Genomic DNA, 21461 nt, shown 5'->3' with positions numbered 1-21461 from the left:
ACTTGTCTTCCCTCTGCATATAAGATTCATGTATTATATTGTTATCTTTAAGCATCACTGTACTATACAAAATCCCTCTAATAGATCTGTTCCCGCTGTCTTAGTTGTGGTTCCGGTTGGATTCAAACACTAACTCGCTCATGCTCATTGATACGTATACTATCTTTTCTGGGAACTGTGTTGAAAGAAAATAAAACTATCTACACCACCGATCAATGGAGAGAAAGCACGATGACTACCAGCCCTACCTCATACTCACTCCCCCCTGGTCATTGTTGCCCATCTTCTTACCAAGCCCCTTCCTACCTAATGAATACCCCAAAATTTCTCCGCATCAAAAGTCCACTGATTATCGTCCTTCCAAAGATCATCAAAAGCAGTAAAGAGCACCAGATCTTCAGGCCATTGCGCAAAACTGCGCCGCAGACTAGCGACAGCAACGCGCTGGTTCTGAGGTGACGGGATAGCGGCACCGTTAGGTCTTCCAGCATGAGGCCAACCAGACTCGGTGATCATTGTGTGTTTCCCACCAGCAGCGGCCGAAACGCTGTGCATCTGCCTGAGTACATAAGCGCCCGCCTCGGACGAATGCTGCGTCGCATCGAAGAAAGCATGGCAATTCGCGGCGCAGTAGTCTGACGCGATGCATAACTCCGGGTGCTCTAGTAGCACGGAGAATGTGTCGACGGTGACGACGGGGCCACGGTATCCCTGCTTCCGCAAGATCGACCGCGCCGTCTTCACTGCGCTCACGACGTCAGAGGGGGGACTAAGGCCGCCGTTGACGAGCTCGTTGCCGATTGCTATCGTGTGGAATATCGACCAGTCCTTCTTCCCGTTCGGGAGGGTTGCTGCTTTGATGATGGGGTCCAGGCTATGTGGAAAGTCCGTTAGATCGTAGATTCCCGCGAAGACGCGCATGTGGTGTAGTCGTGCGGCGGTGGTTACAGTCTTCGTTTGGTCGCAGTCTGTGCCGTAGATGCGGATAAATGAGTAGTGCGATAGTCGGTCGAGGTCCTTGTTCACATCCTCTTGGGTCTTACAGCTTCTATCAGGCTTGTAGGGTGAGTAGGAGATCCCGAATTGACGCTGCTGAGGAGGAGGACGAGGATGGGCGTGCGCATGCGGGTGTTGGGGAAGGGGAGGACGCGGCGGTCCTTGGCGCGCTTCCTGATGTAATTCTGTGGACGGCTTATCAACATGGGTATGAACAACGCGGTCTGTCGTATCTGTATCATCTTGCGCGGTTGGCTGTGGTGGCTTGGGGATATCGGAGTCGGGATTTGACATTGGCGGCACTGATGGGACCATTGCAGCCGGCTTTAAAAGCTCAGGATCAACAGTCATTCAGAAAAGTATCTCCGTGCTCTACCCACCTTTCCTTGCTGTGTCGCTGTCAACGTCTCCGCAGCGTGATGGTTCGTTTCCACGCCGATGCGGTCTCCATTCTGGTCTACCCAGACCACCACCTCGCGGACGGGGTTCAGCTGGGCATTGTGCTGCAGTACCCCCTGGCACTGGTTACTAGCTATACACAGCTTAGCCAAGTAAACAGAAACAAAAGGGCAGCTCTTACCATCAGACTCGCCTCGCACGACCCAAGCAAGCAACAAGGCAACGAGTGCCTGCGGGAGACGCCTCATTGCAGCAGAGGGAGAGAATCGCTGAATCCCTTCCAAAAAAGCATCCGCAACTGAATCAGAACCGGCACAATCCTAGAGGGGAGAAGTGACCGTGAAGTCATTCATTCCCTTGACGAAGCAACCTCGAATGCAGATCCCGAGCATTAATATGATCAGGGATTATTGCATCCCCCCCATTCCCTGACCATGGGCCCCACAAAATGCCACCTAGTTGCGTGTGAAACAGTAGCGTTGGTGGTAAACAAGGGTGATCGATTCGCGAGCATAGCTGGGCATCCCGATCTCAAGTGACATGTAGAATGAAAGTAAGGTGGCCGACCAAGATCGAGGCGTGCCCCCTCCCCTCCCCCTTGAGACCTTTGAACGTCGAGAACACCATGGCCCTTGTTCGCGCTGCTGGAAAGGGAAAGCGATTTGTTTCAGCTGTTAGTACTATGTGTCGGGACAAGGCCGCGGAATGTTGGCTGGTGTTATGTAGGTGGATGGTATGGTTCATTCCTGGCTAGTCGCTAGGAGACCAACTAGTCTATTAGATAGAATGCTGGTGACAGGGCGATGCAATTCTTCTGCGACAAGTATCAGACGGGGAAGTATGCAAAGGACCAAGAAGACGGGTGTGAACTGCACGTTCTGGATTGAGGGCTTGCATGGAATGCTCTCTCTTGCAAATGAGCCCATAGGTGGACCTGCCCGCAATATGGATTCGCACTCGCTGTATGTGACAGGGAGGGGAGCAAGCCTTGAATGAAAAAGAGACAAAGATTCAATCGTCCATATCTCATGTGAGTGAAAGCCAGGGAAATGAACAAAAATAGCCATCCCTTGGACCTGAGCCAAGGAAGCAAAGAATAGTATTAAAAAATCTAAGGCCAAGCACAGGTATAGCCGCTCACGAAGAAAACGGAGCAGTGCTGTGTACAAAGCATGCTAATGGGGCGCGTATCGACAACAAAGAATAATAAGGATACACAGGTTGAAGGGGGAAGAGGATTAGGGCATAGGTCTGGAGGTTCGGAGCGCTGTGGTCATAGATAAGAGCGTGAAACAGTCATCAAAGGCCAATCGATGGCCAAAGAAGAGTTTATTTCCTCTTGGTCATGACTTTAGTAATGGCATGCCGAACAATTGTCCCGGCCTTTTCAATCTCCTTCTTGGTAAGCCCGGTTGTCACGCAGACCTTCAGTGCGGGAGGGACGATCTGCTTCGGCTGGATGCCGTCATCGAGCATCTTCAGACGGGAGATGAGAATACCATTCGCGAGGCACTCGTCAACGACGTCTTGGAGCAAGAATTGCTGGTCCTCCACCGACAGTCTCTTGCCAGCCACCACCTCAGGCTTGAGGACCAGAATAACCAGTGGGTTCTCTGGAGCGCTGGTGCAGTACACCCAGTCACTCCGGGGGTCCAGCTGAGCCCGCATCGCCTTGACAAGATCCCGCAGTTGCGAGATGAGCTCAGGGCTGTTCTGGAGGATGTTGACGGTGGCACTGGCAGTGGTCGAGAGCAGGGCTGGAAGTGCCGCGGAGAACGTGTACGCCGCGGCAGAAATGCGCTGGTGGTGAACAATCTCCTCGGAGCCAGCACAGAAGCCTCCGCCAGCAACGAGAGGTCCAGCCAACGAGCCAACGATCATATCAACCTCGGCTGCATCAACGTTCTGATGTTCCGTTATGCCACGGCCCGTGCGGCCCAGGACACCGAAGGACCATGTCTCATCCAGAATCAGGCGGAACTTGTACTTGAGCTTCAATTCAATCTGTCCCAAAAAAAAAAATCAAAAGGTCAGCATCCATCCATCAACAACTGCCACAGAATCACGACATCACATACAATCTTGGGCAGATCCGCCTTATCACCATAAGACTCGAAAAGACCCTCCGTAATAATGAATCTCCGAGTAAGAGGCTTCCGCGCCTGCTCCTTAGTAACCTTGGCGAGCACCCGCTCCAGATCGTCCATATCATTATGCTCATACCAACGCACCATACTCCGTGAGATCTGGATACCCTTCCGAATAGCAAAGTTGACCCCCTTATCGGCGACGATGATATCACCTCGCTTTGAGAACGAGGGGATCACGCTGGAGATGGTCGAAAAAGCTTGGGAGTAGATGATGCACGCGGCAGTGCCGAGGTGCGACGCCACATCTGCCTCTGTCTTCATATGGACGTCCTGATTACCGTAGAAACCGCGGGGACCGCAGGCGCCCACGCCGTAGTTCCGTAGAGTCTGGATTGCTTTTTCCTTGAGGGCTTCGTTCGTGTTGAAGTTGTAGAAATTGAAGGACCCGAGATTGGTGACGGTGCGGCCGTTGGACAGCTTGGATTTGGGTCCGACGGGGCTGCAAATCCGTTGTTAGCAAACGCTTCCTTCTAACGAGAGCGTTAGAAAGAGAAAAAGAACTGCTTACCCCACAATAACCACGCGTTTCTCAACCTCCATCTCATCTAAGGCCGTTGGTTCGCCGACCAAGGGTTCCGGGGCCCAGTCGTCCACCAAGTCGTCAATCTCATCATCGGACAAGGGCACGACGCCAGGTTTGGTGGAGTATTTCGGGGCCAGCAGATAGCGGACGGCGAAGAGGAACAGGAACAATTCCACGGCTGACCGAATTGGATCATCCTGGTAGCTGGATTTCACGTAGCGGAGGAAAATGGCAGACCCGGGAACGCGATGGAAGAGGCTGGCGAGTTCCTGCAGGTACTCGGAAAGGAGACGCTGGGTCTCGTGCAGGTCCATGTCGGATGAGGTTTTCAGGCGCGTGTGGCGCAACTGTACGCTCCAGAAGCGGTCCACACAGGTGTTGAGCACGTCGAGTGTGGGAAGAATCGAGTAGCAGAGAGTGCGGGAGGAGGTGGTGGAATGGTGCTCCGATCGAGATGCAACGGTGTACCGTCACGTGACAGGATCGGAGATTACTGTGCATCTACTATAGCCAGCTAGTTACAAGGGAAAAAGGACCACTACGAAAGAACACCGGTGTTGACATGTATAGAAGCAATGCGATTTCAATTCTGGTAGGTCTGGGGGAAAGAAAAACAAGCGAAATGAAACATGAAACGAAGGTGAGAGAGGATGATGACAGCACGCAACCACTCCGCGCATACAGTTATTCCACACAAAACCAGACGGAAGCCATTCATTAAGATCAAGATGTTGGGCGCCGGGAACTTCAAGGGATGCAGCAGACTTTAAAAACAGAATAACTTTGTACAGAACATTCCACGTGAGTTGCACGGGAACGCGAAGTGCATCATGATCACACACGCAAGACGGTGAATGGATCGTTAGGCATTGTGGGCCATGACGACGGCACGGATGACGACTTGAACCCGTCCGGAAGGCCGCTGCCGGTGTAATAAGACACGGTATCATTAAGACCGGAGTCTAGGGGCTGCAGAAGCCCCAGTGGATGATTACCCAAAACGTGGGAGGCCTTCATGCCAACGGATGCCTGCAGTGATAGGAGGAATTGTTTGGTCGCGTCCATGCGGCCCAAGACAAGAGGGGCCACAATGACAATGAGGAACACGACAAGCATCACGAAGTAGAGGATGGCAAACCGAATCACTCGTCTCTTGCGAAGTTTGGACTGCTTGAGTGAATAGATTGGCGGGCGGATTTGACGGCTAGGAACTGAGTTAGCAAGGCTGGATGAAGAAAAAGGCGAGGGAGGGGCAGGCAGATTCATACCTTGGACGCAGCCAGAACAGAAGGACAGAGTGGAACTTGTCGACATAAGGAATGCACAGAGCCGGCAGCATGAAAAACAAGAGGATGTGACCCAAGACGAAATCGAGAGAGAAGTAGCCCATCTCGGTGATCTTGCAGAGGAACTCACGGCCGGGTTGGGACAGAGAGTGCCAACCCATGTTGTACCATTTGCCAGTCCACCAAGCAACGTTTGCCTGGTCATGCTTGAATTCTCGGGTCAAGGCGAGAGAGACGATCAACTTGTAGATGAAACGCTGAATGGCGGCAGCAGCAATCATGCCAGACAGGCATCGTGCCCACGAGAAGGACTCAAGCACAAACATGACCTCGAAGACGACGAGCAGAATGATCACAGCGATGGCGTGCGCGATGGCGGCAAGCACGGAGCCAAATTTCTTGCAGCACATGCTGAAGAGAGGGCCCATGCAGCAAGCCAGGCCGAAGAACACGCCAGCCGCACCAGCATTCACAAGAACAGGGGCAAGGGCAACGATTAAAATGCGGGCAATGGCGTCTGTAGCATATTTCGGGTCATCCGAGAACATAGTCCGAGAGTTGATGAACAGATACGGAATCAAGGTCACCGCCACGAGGATGAGGGGCACAATGACTTCACTGAAGAAGATGCTCGTGATGTGAGCGCGGGGGACATCGCCAGAGCCTTTCTCCGAGGGAACGCCCAGCACTTTGCGCTTGTAACCGGTAATACGTGTGCGAGACAAGCGACAGAATCCAATCCAGGACGAGGCATGAGAACGAGAGTTGCCACGAGAGAGCCATCGAAGGTAATCCCGATAGTCAATGAAGAAGTCGTGCCAGGCAAACTGATGAGGGTTGAAAAGGAAGGGCGAGATGCACAAGGCCAGCAGAGAAACCCAGAACCAAATCAGGGCTGGAGTCCACACGGTTGAGGTAGCAAACAGCAGCATCAGAAGAAGACGAGCACCAGCATAGATCGATGGACCAGCGAATCGAGAGTACAGAACGCCGAATGGAATACGGGCAGTTGCAAATCCACGACCAGTACCGATGTAGCGGGCGCCACCAAAGGACAAGTTCTGGTGCACAGCATGAGCGTAAATCTGGCACACGAACACTTCGAACATGAAAGAGAAGGAACCAAAGTGCTTGGCCAAGCGAGTAGCCATGCGCCACACTCCTCTCTCGGTTAATTCCTGAACAGCCAGAGGCACGAACGAGATGAAGAACACAATGAAGATGGAGATAACACATCGATTAACCCAGTTGATGACCGGTACAAGGTCAGCGCAGAGAGTGGGCATGAGAGGGTCAGTGATCGGCTTGTCGGGGTTGTAGGTGCAGGTAATGGTTTCGTGCTTCAGAGCGCCCAAGTTGAGAAGGACGATCATGAACATCTTCACGGAAAGCATGATGAACATGTTGTTGATGTGGAAGCCAGGGTGGGCGTAGTAGAACGACAGGAAACGATCCAGGGGCAGTTGGGTGCCAAGGTAGTAATACTCTCGGGACAACATCTGCTCGCCCATACCAGTACCGATCTTGGTTGTGAAGTTCAGGATAGATCCAAACCCAAGATCACGACCCTTACCGCACTGGAAGTACTCGCAGTGCTTGATGCGGCCGCCACGCAATAGGGCGTTCATACCCGCGTAGATATCCTCGTTCAGGTGCAATCCCTTCTGGGCCTTGGAAACACCGCCTCGGGTAGTCATGAAAACGCCGTTCAGGAAATCAGGATGTCCGTAGTGTAGTTTGCCGCCAATCTGAGCCAGGGTACGCGCGAACAAGGTGCCGAACGTTTGTTCTTTTCCGGCCGCAACATCACCAAGAACGCCAACATTCTCGGAGAAAATGTACTCACGGGCACCGAGAATGGCCACCGGGTGGGAGTCAGGAGTGGGGATACCAGGCGTGTAAGGCGACACATTGTCTGTGGTCAACTCCTCGAACTCGGCCAGGACGCTGCGAATCTTCAAGCATTCTTCAAGGTAATTGTCCTGATTGGCGTCGATCAACTGGATGTATTCACCACGGTAGAAGATGATTGTGTGATTCTGGTTGTCCGACTTGCCGTCTCCCAGAATAGGGTTGCCAGAGAGCTGGATCCTAAACTTGGGTTTCCGCATGCCGTTGTCGAGAAGTTCACAGTGACCATCAATAAGGGCCGAGTACAGACGAGGCTCCTCTTCTTCGGTCATTGGGGGCTCCTCATCCAGGTAGGCAATCTGCAGATCCGGGTACGCACGCAGGAGGAACTCGGTGTTCTCATGCTCTTCCTTGTTGAACTTGGCGTAGCGCTGCATGGACACGCAGATGCGGAATTTGCGACGGGCCATCCGCTCCAGCTCACGTTCGAGCTTCTCGGAGTTGCCGCCAAACATCTGAACGACTTCCGGGTTCTCAACCCGGTAAAGCAACTTGATGGCACGGCTGTAGTTCATGAAACCGGAGATGGTCCTGTACAGGGTCTGGGAGCGAAGCGAAGCCCAGATACGGGTACGCAGGGTGTACTCGGGTGCGGCGGACTTGAAGCCAATGCAATAAAAGGGCAAATCGTCGATCTTGCTCTTTGCAGCATCCTTCTCGGTTTTCTCGTATTCACCATTGAATTGTGAAGTTTCGTCGGCGAGAATCTTGGTGTCCTTGACGAAACAATCCCACTCATGAGGGTGGAGCTGCTTCAGGTATTCGAGAAGAGTAACACGAGAATAAGGCTCGTCCTCACGGATGATTTCACGGAGAGAGAGCAAGATCTTCTCGCTATAATGCGGGATGAGGACGCTGAAGGTGGGCATGTTATCCACCGGGAGAGGCTCGGGCATAGGGGTAGAAAGCGACTGAGCAAAGAACGAAATTCGGCGCTCCGCTTCACTGCCAGCAGGGAAAAATTCGGTCTTGAAAGACTGGTCCTCTTGGGAAACAAAAAATGTCGGCGCACGAAGAGTGCGCTTGCCTTCTTGCTCGGAAGGAACCTGGTGGTAAAGCAGCTTCTGGACATGATCAATCGCCAACAAGTGCTCCCGGTACATGGAGATGATGATTGCGTTCCAGACCTGCGAAATCAGGACCTTGGGCTTGTACTTGATTTCCATGTCAGTCGTCGCCAGCACCTTGGAGTAGATACGCTTAGGAAGACGAGAGAAGATGTTCCGCCACGGGGACCAGATCGAAACGCCCAGGTAGAATGATCGGGCAACGGAGAAGATCGTGTTGCAGATAATGTACCAGAGATAGCTGTCGAGGAAGAAGAGGGTCAAGTCCATGAAGAACATGAGAGCAAGCAGAATCTGCGGCTGCTTGTGGCAGAGCGTATTGTTGATGAACTGCACACCTACACAGGAGTGGATCTGCATGGGTGACAAAATGCGAATCGGGTCCTTGAATGACAGAGTCAAGAAGAAGTAGGACTCTGCCAGTTTAGCGCCAAAAACACAAACCCATAATCCGTACGACATCCACATATCATTGCCGTTCAGCCGGGGGAAACTGGCCGTGAACGTCTGACTGGCGACATACTGGCGGCCCTTCTTCTTCATGTAACTTCCGAAAAGGCCGCCCAATGGCTGGATCGAGAAGAAGGCAAAGGTAAACAGTGCGAGAACAAAGTGAACGATGCCAACAGCGAGGCCGACCGGCTTTTGGATCGATGGTTTCCCCACCTTGCTGAGAAATCCGAAAATGAACACACCGGGGACCAGGTTGGCAATGAAGACACCAAGCAGGAACATGAAACGCTTGCGCAGATGCTGGGCACCCGCCCAACGTCGCGGGACATAGAGCCACTCACAGATCGTGGCGAGTAGCTGGATAAAAGACACGAGGGCACCACCAAAACCGACAGCTGCGAGGAACTTGTAGTTCTCTGGCTGGTTGTTCATCTGTTGGGAGTAGTGGCCGACATATAGAGTCGGGGAGTTGTAGGCCGTGAAGAACCAGAAGGCACCCAGGTGAATGACCCAGATCCGATTGAAGTTGGTGATCAGGTGGAACCAGGAACGGGTTTCCTTGAAAGTCTTAAAGAAAGCCTTCTTCCAGACCACGTCCTTCAGCTTCAGCCATCGTTCGGCAGGGGGAACATCAACGAGACGAGTCTTGTCTTCGAAGCCGATGCGCTCGATACCCTCGGGGTACCAGAACAGCTGGTTCATGTCGTCGTAACCAATGACCTTGTTGTGATCGCGCTCACGACGCACGTACTTGCCGTCCATAATCTCATATCCCTGGTCGCGGCAAAACTGGTAGAGCGGGGTGATGATCTGGTTCAGGTAGGTGAACTCTTCGACCGGCTCCACTCGGTTCTGGCACTCGGGGGTCGAGTAGAAGTCGTCGGCGCACTTGAAGATGAAACAGAGGCACTCTGGCAAGAATCGCACCTGGTTGGCCTCGCCCCAAACCATGAGGAACAGGGCCAATTGGCGAGCGCGATCGTGCTGAGACATCCGGTTCATGCGCGACTTCCAGCGGTACTCGGCCGCCTCCAAACTGTTGTCGCCCTCAAGTGCCTCCAGAGTTTCCTCTTCATTTTCCGGGTTTTGTTTAGCAGCCTTCTTGGCGGCTGCACGCGCCTTCCTCGTTTTCCGATCAGCCTTGCCGAGTTTCATGTTGGCAAATCCAACCGCGTCGTCGAGATCCAGGTGCGCGGCGAAATACCACCGTCGGTAGTTGGCGTTCTCCCCGCCGATGTAGTCGGCATGGAGGGAGAGCAAAGCCTGGTTCGGAGTCATGCGGGAGGCCCGCGAGTCGAGCATGGTCATGAAATGGTCGTACATGTTGCGCATGCTGTCACGCTGGAAACCAAACTTGTTTACCAGGTCCAGGAAGATATCTTCGATCTCCTCCTTGGAAAGTGGGATCTGGGCGTCCGAGGTCCATGCTGGGTAAGGCTCACGCGAACGTTGACCAGGAGGCAGAGCGTTGCCGTACTCCATTCCGTAGATGGGAGTCGACGCGCCGGAAGATCGATTGGCACCATAGGAGATCTGAGATGAGGGCGGGCGGTAGCCATAACCACCACCGTACTGGCTGTCTGCGTAGCCGTAGCTGTTGTACCGTTCATCACCACGGCCATAGTAGTCCATGCCCGCGGCACGGGCCGTGTCCGATCTCATGGTGAAGTCGCTGAAGGTCTCCGAATCCTCTTCCGAGTCCTGTCGTCGACCTTGGGCGTGTCCGGCTTGGTCGTGTCCAGCTTGGTCGTATCCGGCTTGATCATAGTACTGGTCGCCGTAGTAGCCCTCCTGGTGGCCTGCTCCGCCTTCGTAGTATCCACCGTCGGCATACCCTTGGTCAGCGTAGCCACTGCGCGCTGTCAGCATTTTTTTCGAGCTTGCTCCAGTGTGGTCTAGTCCATACCCTGCATCATAATAGCCATCGCCATAGTCGTTATGGTCGTAATACGCCTGTCCCTGTTCATCGCCGTAGTAGGCATCACCCTGCGGATGGCCGTAGCCCTCCTCATAGTGGCCTCCTGCGTAGCCCGACATAGTGCAGGAATCGCAATCAAGTCGCTGGTAAGAGCTCTAGAAACGAGTCAAGGATCAATCCAGCTGTTCTCAGCCCCACGGCAAATCTCGCTCGCCAGCAGCCAACGAATCTTACCTCAAGCGCGACCCATTCAAGAAATTATCGTAGTCCAGGCAGGTCGGGAAATCAGATCATCGACAGAGATGGAAGGGGTGAAGATTCTTTTCGAAACGCAACGAACGCGAGGCGATGAAAAAAGGGCCCCGGAGGAGAGGTGTGGAGGGGAGGAGAGAGCGAGTGTGTTGGAGAGGGAAGGTAACGAGTGGAAGCAGAACGAGGCAATCGCGAGTTGTGCGACTGGCACCAGACAAACAAAATCCTCCAGCAACGAAACCACAAAAACGAGAGTAGTCTGAAAAAAGAGAAGGATGAGGAAGAAGGGGGAAAGTGAAAATGCGGTTATTTTGGGATCAGGACACGCTAATTTACGGTCAGACCCATACCATACGCAATACCGAATGCCACAAACATACACACACACTCCCTCTCTTTCTCTACACTGCCTCAACCTCTTCCACGAACCAACTCCACGGCTCTGCCCTTCTCTCCACTCCGGATTGATTTCCTCTGCGTCCAACCGTTGCGGTCCAACGAGGCCTGCTGCAGTACCCTCTGCGTCGGTCTGTGTAGCCATTGCTGCTTCCCCCTGAAACGAGCCCCACCGGTACCGTACGCGGTGTTTTGGTGTTGTTATGCCTCGGAAACAAGTATGCAGGGATGGTTGCGCTGGTTATCGATTGTTTTTCATTCCTCGCCAGGTGGCCATCTCGACTCCCCCGCTGGGACTACCGGCTGTTCCAGTGTCTACAGTCTACTCTCAACAAATAGCACCATCGCGTGGTTCTTCCACCCTCGACCCATGGCTCTCCACCAGGAACCAACAAACGTCGGGTTGTTCTTTTCTTATCCATGCGATCGACAGCTTTCCTTGCTCTGTTCCTTCTAAATTCGCCACAAAGTAATACACTGCGGGTGCGCTAGTGCGCACCCCAGTAGTGGGCACTGCCCAGTGTCTTGCCCACTCACTGCCTCCCATTCGCCAGCTTACACTTTGGGATCTGTCTTCTCGGGTGGCTGACTGGTGCGATCCCACAAAATGTCTCTCGTACTCCGTACAGACGGCGTACTCGTTCCCTGTGTATCAACACTGGTAATAATCAACAAGCCTCGCCAGGGGATCTCCACCCGTTGGGTCCGGTCGTTGCCGGTGGATATCTGGCGATGGGTTTTTTTCCTTCTCTTGTGTTCGAGAAGCCTCGACCAGTCCAACTGCGATTGTGGATCGTCTACGTCCGCGCCCTTCAGACACAAGCGAGCGTGCTGTCTGTTCCCGGCAGCCCGACGTGCAGGCGCAGGAACGATACATCGGATACCGGAACAGGGGCAAGTAGTCGCTTCGTTTTCTCATCTCAGGCAACAACCAGACTAGAGGCTGATGGGCCAAAAATAACCTGCTCTCGCAGGGTCTGGAGTCGCCCGAGCTAGCCCTAGTGTAGCAGATTTATTGGGTTAGCCCGCCACAAGTATTTTTTTTTCAATACCCGGTCACTAACCACCGCGGATCTGCCATGGCTCCCACAAACTGTGGCTTAACCGTTTGAACGGCCTTATCCCCGTTGATCTCCGCGTCGTTGGCGCGGCCACGTCGGCTTCCATTACCGCTATGGCACGGATGCCGACGCCATGCCATCATCTCTCTGCACACGAGCGCGATCGACCTTGACTTTACGCTCGACTACATAAACCTGATTCTCACCATCAAAGCATTATTGCGCTTAATCTCCACCGACCTAATGATCACTAAGCCTCGGCGCACTCCTCTGCAGATCCGACTCCTTTCAGGGGGGGAGCAAAGCTTGCCCTGCTCGAGGACTCAGGGGGATTGTGGGCCGGGGGGCAAGGGGTGGTGATATGTAATGTACTGTTGCAACTGGAAGCCCAACCCACATTTTTGATTCGGATTTTGTACTTGGCTACTGTAGTAACCTCTGCCAACCAAGGGCAAAAACGACATGGCATGTGACTTGCTACCGGCGGAAAGTGACAACCCCATGTGAGGCATCACGGCCATCTCAGATAAGATCCCGTCCGTATGTGCTATGCATCTGTCAAACTACTATGTACATCTACGTATTCCGTCCGTGACAGGTAGAAGATGCAGCGCCCAAGCACCACCCACCCTTGAAATGCAGCGGGAGGCAAGGGGACCGACCGGGTCGTCGATCCTGGCGGCATGGCGACGGAATGATCGGCCCTCCACCATGAACACAACGCAATCGAGGAAGCCGAGCCTCAATCCGAGGTCGATGGGGGCTTTGGAGGTCTGATTCAAGTCGCATTCCTCGGAGATAGCATTGGATCCCAACGGAATGGCCATCATTGCGTGGCCGCGGCTAGGCTCTTCCGCGAGATTGCGTGCAGGAGCCATGCCTCTCGTTCCGATAATAGTAATAGATGCTGGGCGGATCTATGATATATCCTCGTCTTATACTGTATCTGTGTTCTTTAGCCAGTCATGATATAAAAGTGAAGTATAAGAGTGAATGGAGGCCCAGTCTGTCAGGACATCCATTTCCCTTCCACTTGTATGGGAGCATTTGTGTGGTTAATCATAGGACTATTTACTCTTGTAGAATATATTGTAGATGTGCTTCGCATGTATATAACACCCAACGTGCGTACCTTGCCAGCATGCAACAGCACATGTCAGATCCCAAGCACCCTCGACACTGCAGCGCCATCACCCTAGCCCGAGTCAGATCACAGTCAAGCTTCTCCGTTCCGAGTCCTCGTGCCGTGTGGGACTCGATTGTGGGCGGTGTTTAGTGAGTGGGCGGTGTTTAGTGAGTGGGCGGTATTTAGTGAGTGGGCGGTATTTAGTGATGATCTGATTCCAAATGCTGATATTTACCACACTGGTCGAAAGACGCCATACCACACTGGTCGAAAGACGCCACTGGATAGGCTGCTGCGGTATACGTCCAATGATGGTAAAGGCGATCAATGTGTGCTATTTATATTTTTCGTGGTTAGGCTGGTTGTTAGAGCATGTGGTGGTCACCACTGGCAGCTATCATCTGCGGTATACATCCAATGACGGTAAGCTGATCATTGTGTTCTATTTGTGTTCTTCATGATGTACCGGTAGGCTGGTTGTTCGGGCATGTGGAGGTTAGTGGTAGCTATCATCTGCAGTATACACCCAATGACGGTAAAGTTGATCGTTGTGTTCTATTTATGTTCTTCATGATGTAGGCTGGTTGTTAGAGCTTGTGGTGGCCACTGGTAGCTATCATTTTCCCGATTAGGTCTGGGCCGAGTATACATACGGTATGTGGTTGCGTAGTAATTGCATCACCCTCGGGCTAAGGTCTTGGTGCGCAGTCATGGTAGACTCTTGACTCTGAATGGAGTTTGATGGCTATTTGGGCTAATGTTTGAGTGTTCATTGTTTCCTTGAGGTGTTTGATTAATTTCGGTTCGATTCAACCTGGCTCAGATTGTTGATGTTGCTACATACCGTGACTTCGATATATATTTCTCACTCACCGCACAGACTTGTCGACCACACGAGTACAAGCACTCAATTATTTAATATTTAGAAAGCTAGGCCATGTAAACTAGTTCTTAATGACGATTCATCTCAACAACCCTACATGAAGTGTCCGGGCGGGAAGTGGTATGATTTGGGCTTCGGGCAGCCCAAACTCCTAAGCACCTAGGCGAGGTCCAGCGTTCCTCCCCTTTTTGCATCTATTTCATCCTATCTGCATAAAATAAACTCGACATGAATTACAAGTGAAGAAAGAAATTAAACATGCTCATTCTAAAATTTCTTTGGGTAGCTTCCTTCGTAGATGAGGGGATTACGTGAATAGATGTTTACGGGTAAAGACAACAAATATATATCAATTCACACACACGATTGGGATTATTTGTTATTACAGCCTCTATTGTGTTTTTTTACCATTTAATCCATCCCTATCTCCTTTTCAACAATTTATTTCCTTCCTATGCTGGGTTGGCTGAAGAAAATTAGGATTTTGTACGCGGTGGTTGCCCTGCCAACAGCCCGGCGTTGACAGTTTTCCCACGCCAACGATAACCAAATGCCGTCAGGGACAGAAACTGCCATCGAAGTATAAGCTTACTTCACTATTACTCGTTCCAGCCGACAATTGTCTACCAGGGCGAACCTGCATTATCTTCCCTTCCCGGGAACCAAGGCAACAACAGCCTGAAAGATGGCGAGACTCAACACCGCAAAAGCCCAAACAAGCAATGACACCAAAAGGAGATCAGCCCTGACGGAGCGGACATCTCTTGCGTCGGACGATAGCCTCACCTCCCAAAAGCGAACTGCCACCAAACGAACCGATGCCGAAGATAGCATCCCCCGTCGATCGCAGACCGGGTCGTCCAGAAGACAAAACACAAGTTCCAGCAGTGAATTCGATATCTTCACAGATAGTGACCGGATGGGCGGGAGCGGGCACGACGAACGTTCACCAACCAAGCGAACCAAGGCGCGCACCCTCAAGACTGCACAGGTCAATTCGCTGCTGCTCCCCCTGTCACAGAGACCGCGCCAGAGGCAGTCGGACAAGGTGGAAACAGACGATTATGACAAGGAGAATGACCTCACAGAGGACGAACCCTCCCCCGTTCCACGGCGACGAAATACAGCGCGGACACCAGCAAGGAACATCCCGTCTCTCAGAGAACAACAGCAGCCAGAAAGCGAAGCCGAAGAGGAGGAGGATGCTGCAGACACCAGCTCCAACTCGCTAGATGATTTCGTTGTCAGCGACAACGATGAAATCAGCTACCATGAGACATCCGACTCTGAGACAGACGAAGATGAGAGGACGCCATCGCCGCCACCATCGCCGGCCCCCCAAAGCACACGGAAGAAACTCATGCGAGGGCGAAGACCTGAACCAGACACCGAGCTACGCAAGGCTCTCAGCAAGCCGTCTTCGCTGCGTCTGGAACCCTCTCCCCAAGAACCTATCAAAACACCCTCCAAACATGCCGCCACACCCAGGCGCCTGTTTCACAAGGACTCCGACATCTCCACAGAGCTGAACCAGTTGAACTTGGGTGGGGATTGTGACCCTGTCCCTCAGCTGGAATCCGAGCCATGCGGGTATGAGAACCGTCAAAACCCCCTCCAGCCATCACTCAATGCTAACCCATCCCCAGATCAGGATCCGAACGTGAATCTTCATCGCAGTCCCAAACTGCCCAACCGCAGACACCACCAGCCACTCCACCCCGAGGCCGTCTGCGTTCTCCAACCAAAGACAGAACCCGTATCCCGCCAACTCCCCACCGCGAGAGCGTCGACGCCTTCTGGAACCAGGAGGAAACCAACGATTGGATCGACCAGCACTCTCCGCGCAAGGAGAAGTTCTCCGGATGCTCTGTCATAGAGCTGCTGCAGGAGTTCGAGGAGTCCGAAGGTGAAGACGACGAAGACAACTCCAAAAACTCCAGCATCATCAGCGTCGAGCCCGTGACCGACATGTCGCCCATCAAGGCCACCAAGACGCCCAGCAAGACCGCACTAAAGAAGGCAGAAGCAGAGCGGAAACGCGAGCTGCGCGCACGCCGGATGTCATTTGATGCGAAGAAAGGTCGGCTGGCGGAGGACTTCCTCTGCGTGCTGGACGACGCTGCAGCCGACGGCGGAGTCCGTCGACTGGCCGAGCCGACTGGCGGGGTGAAGATTATCTGGAGCAAAACCCTCAAGACAACCGCTGGCCGCGCGCACTGGAAAGGCGAGCGCATGCGTCCCTCGTCGTCCTCGTCTTCCGAGTCCGACGGCCCGCGATACCGACATCACGCCATGATCGAGCTAGCCGAGCGCATCATCGACAATGAGGACCGGCTGCTCAACACTCTCGCGCACGAGTACTGCCATCTGGCCAACTACATGATCTCGAACGTGCACAAGAACCCGCACGGACCGAGCTTCAAGCAATGGGGCCGCAAGTGCTCGGATGCCATGTCGGACCATCCTGTGTATGGCGGTAGGATCACCGTCACGACGAAGCACAACTACAAGATTGACTGGAAGTATGTCTGGGCTTGTGAGGGCTGCACGGTTACCTATGGTCGGCACTCGAAGAGTATCGACACCACTCGCTCGCGCTGCGGTGCCTGTGCGGGTCACTTGGTGCAGATTAAGCCGAAGCCGAGGAACATGTCGCCGCAGAAGAATAGCGGCTCTGCCTCTCCGCAGAAGAAGGCTATGGACGATGTGACCAGGGAGCTGGGACGGGTGACTTTGACATTCTAGTTGATCAGGACAGAGCCCGTGACATAATATCTGTACATAATGGGAAGATCTGCCTGAGCTTGTGAAAATATACTGTTGATTTGATTCTGGTTATATTATTCGTTACCTAGTTTATCTATCTCCATCTATTTAGTGAAGCACGCTCCAGTCCCATCCTCCCATCCTTGTTTCCCGTTCCAGCCCATTCAATATCCCCAACCTAGCTTCACCATGAATTCAACCTACACAAAAAGCCCCCAGTCGCAAACCTCCAGCTTCTGCACCAGCGCCTCAACCAACTCCTCAGCAACAACCTCCTCCCGCGACAATCCCCTCGGATCTCCCCTCGTATCAAACTCCTCATGCGGCACATTCAAGAAAACCACCAGATCCGTAGCCTGCGGCTCCAGCCGCACCACCAGATAGTGGCACGTCAGCCGTGACGTCTGCGGGAGAGCATTCGTCTCGCCGTTGAGAGCCGCGCCGCCCACCGCCGCCGACGGCGCAGTAGAGGTTGCCGCCGCGGCGCCGTCCACCGAGCTCGGAACGCGCCCGCCGGGTCGTTGGCGCGCGGGCGTCGTGAATGAGACGACGCCTCTGTAGGCGGGTATTGAGGAGGACGGAGAATAAGAGGAAGAGGGCGACAGACGAGAGAGATGTACCCGCTGCGGCGGGGTGACGATCTGCATCGTGTCGCCCTCTTCGCATATGTCGTGAAGATGGTACAGCGCGGCGGCTTGGTCGATTGTTTCGGTGGACGCCGTGTTGGATGTGCTGGAGCCGCCTAGTGGCGGCTGCTGATGGTCTAGCATGGTGAGGATGCTCAGGGCGTCGTCGCGCAGGACACGCTGGTTGATCTCGATGATCAGGGTGGAGAGCGTGGTCGGTGAGAGGAAGAGTTCTTGGTGGTCGGGGACTTCGCGGAGGGTGCTGCGCGGTGTTAGTTTAGGACTGATATTTGGAAGACCTGGGTTTAGGTATGACTGGCTTGATCGCCATGGTATACTGACCTGCCATCGATCCAGCCCTGCGGTACCACGCCGCGAATCGTTCCGCCGAAGAAGTCCTGGTCTGCGAACTGCGCCATAGTCGCGGACGATTTTGTATCCTCTGATGGGTAATTTGTGCTCCAGACCGAGACTGGACTTTGGCTTTGAGCTCACGGGGACAGCTGTGAGGCGTGCGGACCTCAGTTCCTCCGAAGTGAGAGATTGCCGCACAGTGAAGAAATGGTCTGCGTGGAGCTTGCGCCCTAAGATCTTGAATCGAGCTCGAGGACGGTCCAACAAAGGCAAACAGAAAGAATCAATGCAAGCAAGAACAAAAGAGATGGATGGGAGAGCTGTTTAAATGAATGGGATGGATGTTGAATGATAGAACGAAGGCAGCAGTGGCGGGCGGGTCTCTTCCGCCAATGACGTGGGAGCAACTATACCCGCCACTCAACTGGCAGTGATGCATTTACGGGGTAGGAGTTCACTACAGGGCGATAGAGAACAGTTGATCAAGTACCATAAGAGGTGTTTATTATCGTCGGTTGGAAAGTGTTTATGAGCGCCTCCTGCTAGTCAAACAGCTCCTCAATATACCCATCCAACTCCACCAGACGAAAGCGACTTTGCCATTTCGCGCGAAACTCCTTCCTCCGATACGCATTGCTAGTGACCTGCGAGAAGCTGACTAGCTCCACGATCCAGCCGCGCTGCAGCGCGCGCTCCACCATACGCATAAAGCCACCGGAGAATTCAGCCTCCGCCGCATCGCCCGATGCCAGCACAATCGTCGCCGGCTCGTCCGTGTCCAGCAGGCTCTCCAGGATCTTCAGGTGCAGGATTTCGTCCACGCCTTGCTCAACCCATCGCTCTCCAGCGCTGGTGGCCGTTTCAGGTCCACTGGAGACTACCTTGCGGGGCTTGGACGGACGGGCGCTTGGCTGCTTGGCCTTGTGCACACGGTGGAGAATGTTGGCCTCGTAGCCGAGAGTTGCGGCCTCGTTGATGGAAGGCAGTCGGTCAGAACCGACGAGCACTCGTTTGGATACGGGACGCCCCCGTTCCAGGATTAAAGAGAGATTGGCAAAGGACATGTGTACACGCCGGATGCGAGTGGCAATGGGGATCTTCCGCGATGCTTTTACCGCATCGTGGAATCCTACCATAATCTGGAGGGATGTGTTAGCAAGAAACGCACGCGGGAAGCTCGAAACGTACGTTGGACATGTCGACGAAGACATGGATCGGGCGGGACTCGGCACTTTTCTTGCTGGGGCTTGCAGATCGTCCGACCTGGGACACCAGTGTGGCATAATCGGGAAATTCCTTGAGTAGCTTCGTCATCAGCCCGACCTTCCGTTCCGTCGTCGATTTGTATGCCGTGGGTCGAACTCGGATCGTTCCCGAAGAGTCGAATTGCAAGGACGAGTCTAGCTCGTCGTATGAAGAGGGGGGTGTATCGGAGGCCGTGTGTTTTGCGTCCGGTGTGCCCACCTGCGCCGGGACAAACGCCAGCACTCCGGGTTTCTTGGTGAGAGGGCGGTCGAAAACAATGGTACTCGAGTCCGAATCTACTTCGGCACTGCTTTCTGAGGATAGAATTTCATTGCGGTTTATGGTGTTGGTCCTTTTCCTACCGGCTCGTGTCTTCGACTTGCCTTTCGGGGTGTCGTCGGAAGAGCCAGCAAGAGGGATCGCTTTCGGAGGAGTTCGCGGAGGGTGTGGTGTCATGGAGGCATTATGTTTGATGGGCTTGCTGTCGGAAGCCCGTTTGAGAATCGTGATCGCTTCCGGCCGGGTGGCCGTATGTGACGAGGAAGCCGAGACAGTCTCCTTGGAGACTTGGGGCTTTGACGTTTTCGAGACGGGAAGAGAAGATCCCTGCTCATCCAGACTCGGTTGGGTGGTGGAATCGGTCTGATTCAAAAAGTCCCAGACGGTACCCAAATCACCGAGTTGTGGGTAGCTCCGCTGGGGCTTGACGGCCGTAGGTTGACCAACATCATGCCCCGGCTGGCCCTCGGGGGACGATGAAGCCGAGCCGCCAGGGTAGGCGGGTGACTTGAGCAAGTCCAACACCGCCGAGAAGTCCCAGTTGGAGATTGTTTCGGTGGGGTCCGGTGCCGGCATTGACAGCGATGGAGTGATTAGGCGGGACAACCCGTCATAGAGACGGTGAGACAGGGAGGGCGAGATGGAGCCGCATGGTGGTGACGAGTGTCCAGACCGGAGTGACTCCTCGGCGATGGGAAGGTTGGCCCGGTCATGTGACTGGCATCAAGCGCTGAGCCAGACTTGATCTACACTCTGCATACAATGTTTAGATCGGCTCGGTGATAGCATATACAGTGATAGCATATACACAGGACTGCTATTGACAGTCCTACTGGTGGAACACCCCTGGCGGAAGCTTCTAGCTCGACCAGCCCCGGATGACGGAGCTGGCCAGAGCAATATCAGTCATGGTCGATGGAGACAGAGGCATTGGCTCGGTGATACTTGTTTCCGTGCGACAACTAGATTGTTCTCTCGGTCACTGTGCATGAGCCACCGGCGATGGAGACCCTGGGTGGCTGCGGCACTCCACGATTGCCCCGATGCAGCCTAGCGCGGGGATCCAGGCAGGTCATCCGCACGTCATGGGGGCCGCCACAGCTGCGAGCTCCTGACGGGTGTGGCTGGAACCAAGGTTAATCGCATTGTTTGAGGTATACCAGCTAAAACTTGTTCACCACGACCATCACGTCATGACGCCGGGAAACGGGCTATATAACGCGGTTGTTTGCGACTCGCTTTCTTCCTCATCCATCAACTCTTTCTCCATCAACCACTTTCAATCTAAACAACCAACTTCAACCAACTTCCATCATGTCTGATCTCGGTCGCAAGGATTTCTCCACTAGTATATCAAATGGTCTTGTCTTCTGATGGTCCTCAATACTAACCACTGCACCTACAGAGGCGAAGGAGGGCATGACCCCCGACTCCAGCAAGTCCACCATGGACAAGACCAAGGAGGCTGTCACCGACACCACCGATCGCGTCACCCGCGGTGCCCAGACCGACTCGAGCAAGAGCGGTACCCAGGAGGCTTTCGACAAGACCCAGCGTTCCCACGACAACCAGGCCCACGGCGGTGCCGCCGGTTCCGTGTATGTTCCGATAGATCTCCCTACATTGTGCCAGTGACTGACTTCTCTCTCTAGTGGTGACAAGGTCAAGAATGCCCTCGGCATGGACAAATAGGCTTCTCACCCCTTCTGTCCCTTTCGGAACCTGTACCATCATGATTCGCGAATGAGTCTACGATACCATGCTTGTTTT

The 21461-nt window shown here is 53.7% G+C and overlaps 7 protein-coding genes across 7 annotated transcripts; 2 read left to right on the top strand and 5 right to left on the bottom strand.

Moving 5' to 3' along the window:
- Positions 1 to 306: 306 nt before the first annotated feature.
- On the bottom strand, positions 307 to 1643 carry PFLUO_LOCUS8735 (Cell surface mannoprotein mp65; the record flags this gene model as incomplete). Its single annotated transcript, XM_073786493.1, has 3 exons — positions 307 to 1320; positions 1377 to 1528; positions 1577 to 1643. 3 exons carry the CDS (start codon positions 1641 to 1643, stop codon positions 307 to 309), a joined length of 1233 nt encoding a protein of 410 aa, XP_073642743.1.
- Positions 1644 to 2724: 1081 nt separating this feature from the next.
- PFLUO_LOCUS8734 (serine palmitoyltransferase component) lies at positions 2725 to 4382 on the bottom strand (the record flags this gene model as incomplete). Its single annotated transcript, XM_073786492.1, has 3 exons — positions 2725 to 3399; positions 3474 to 3984; positions 4054 to 4382. The coding sequence occupies 3 exons, from the start codon at positions 4380 to 4382 to the stop codon at positions 2725 to 2727; spliced, it is 1515 nt and encodes a 504-aa protein (XP_073642742.1).
- A 520-nt stretch (positions 4383 to 4902) lies between these two features.
- Positions 4903 to 10822, bottom strand: PFLUO_LOCUS8733 (the record flags this gene model as incomplete). The annotated part of the gene is made up of 2 exons (XM_073786491.1): positions 4903 to 5272; positions 5337 to 10822. 2 exons carry the CDS (start codon positions 10820 to 10822, stop codon positions 4903 to 4905), a joined length of 5856 nt encoding a protein of 1951 aa, XP_073642741.1.
- Positions 10823 to 15106: 4284 nt separating this feature from the next.
- PFLUO_LOCUS8732 (uncharacterized protein) lies at positions 15107 to 17166 on the top strand (the record flags this gene model as incomplete). The annotated part of the gene is made up of 2 exons (XM_073786490.1): positions 15107 to 16011; positions 16068 to 17166. The coding sequence occupies 2 exons, from the start codon at positions 15107 to 15109 to the stop codon at positions 17164 to 17166; spliced, it is 2004 nt and encodes a 667-aa protein (XP_073642740.1).
- Positions 17167 to 17387: 221 nt separating this feature from the next.
- PFLUO_LOCUS8731 (uncharacterized protein) lies at positions 17388 to 18232 on the bottom strand (the record flags this gene model as incomplete). The annotated part of the gene is made up of 2 exons (XM_073786489.1): positions 17388 to 18075; positions 18156 to 18232. The coding sequence occupies 2 exons, from the start codon at positions 18230 to 18232 to the stop codon at positions 17388 to 17390; spliced, it is 765 nt and encodes a 254-aa protein (XP_073642739.1).
- A 477-nt stretch (positions 18233 to 18709) lies between these two features.
- Positions 18710 to 20267, bottom strand: PFLUO_LOCUS8730 (uncharacterized protein; the record flags this gene model as incomplete). The annotated part of the gene is made up of 2 exons (XM_073786487.1): positions 18710 to 19306; positions 19356 to 20267. 2 exons carry the CDS (start codon positions 20265 to 20267, stop codon positions 18710 to 18712), a joined length of 1509 nt encoding a protein of 502 aa, XP_073642738.1.
- Positions 20268 to 21005: 738 nt separating this feature from the next.
- On the top strand, positions 21006 to 21383 carry PFLUO_LOCUS8729 (uncharacterized protein; the record flags this gene model as incomplete). The annotated part of the gene is made up of 3 exons (XM_073786486.1): positions 21006 to 21039; positions 21097 to 21289; positions 21344 to 21383. 3 exons carry the CDS (start codon positions 21006 to 21008, stop codon positions 21381 to 21383), a joined length of 267 nt encoding a protein of 88 aa, XP_073642737.1.
- Between the last annotated feature and the right edge of the window lie 78 nt (positions 21384 to 21461).

Source organism: Penicillium psychrofluorescens (assembly GCF_964197705.1).
Source record: "Penicillium psychrofluorescens genome assembly, chromosome: 6".
NCBI lineage: Eukaryota > Fungi > Ascomycota > Eurotiomycetes > Eurotiales > Aspergillaceae > Penicillium > Penicillium psychrofluorescens.
The sequence above is the reverse complement of the archived record's forward strand: the minus strand, read 5'-3'. Positions and strand labels throughout refer to the sequence as shown.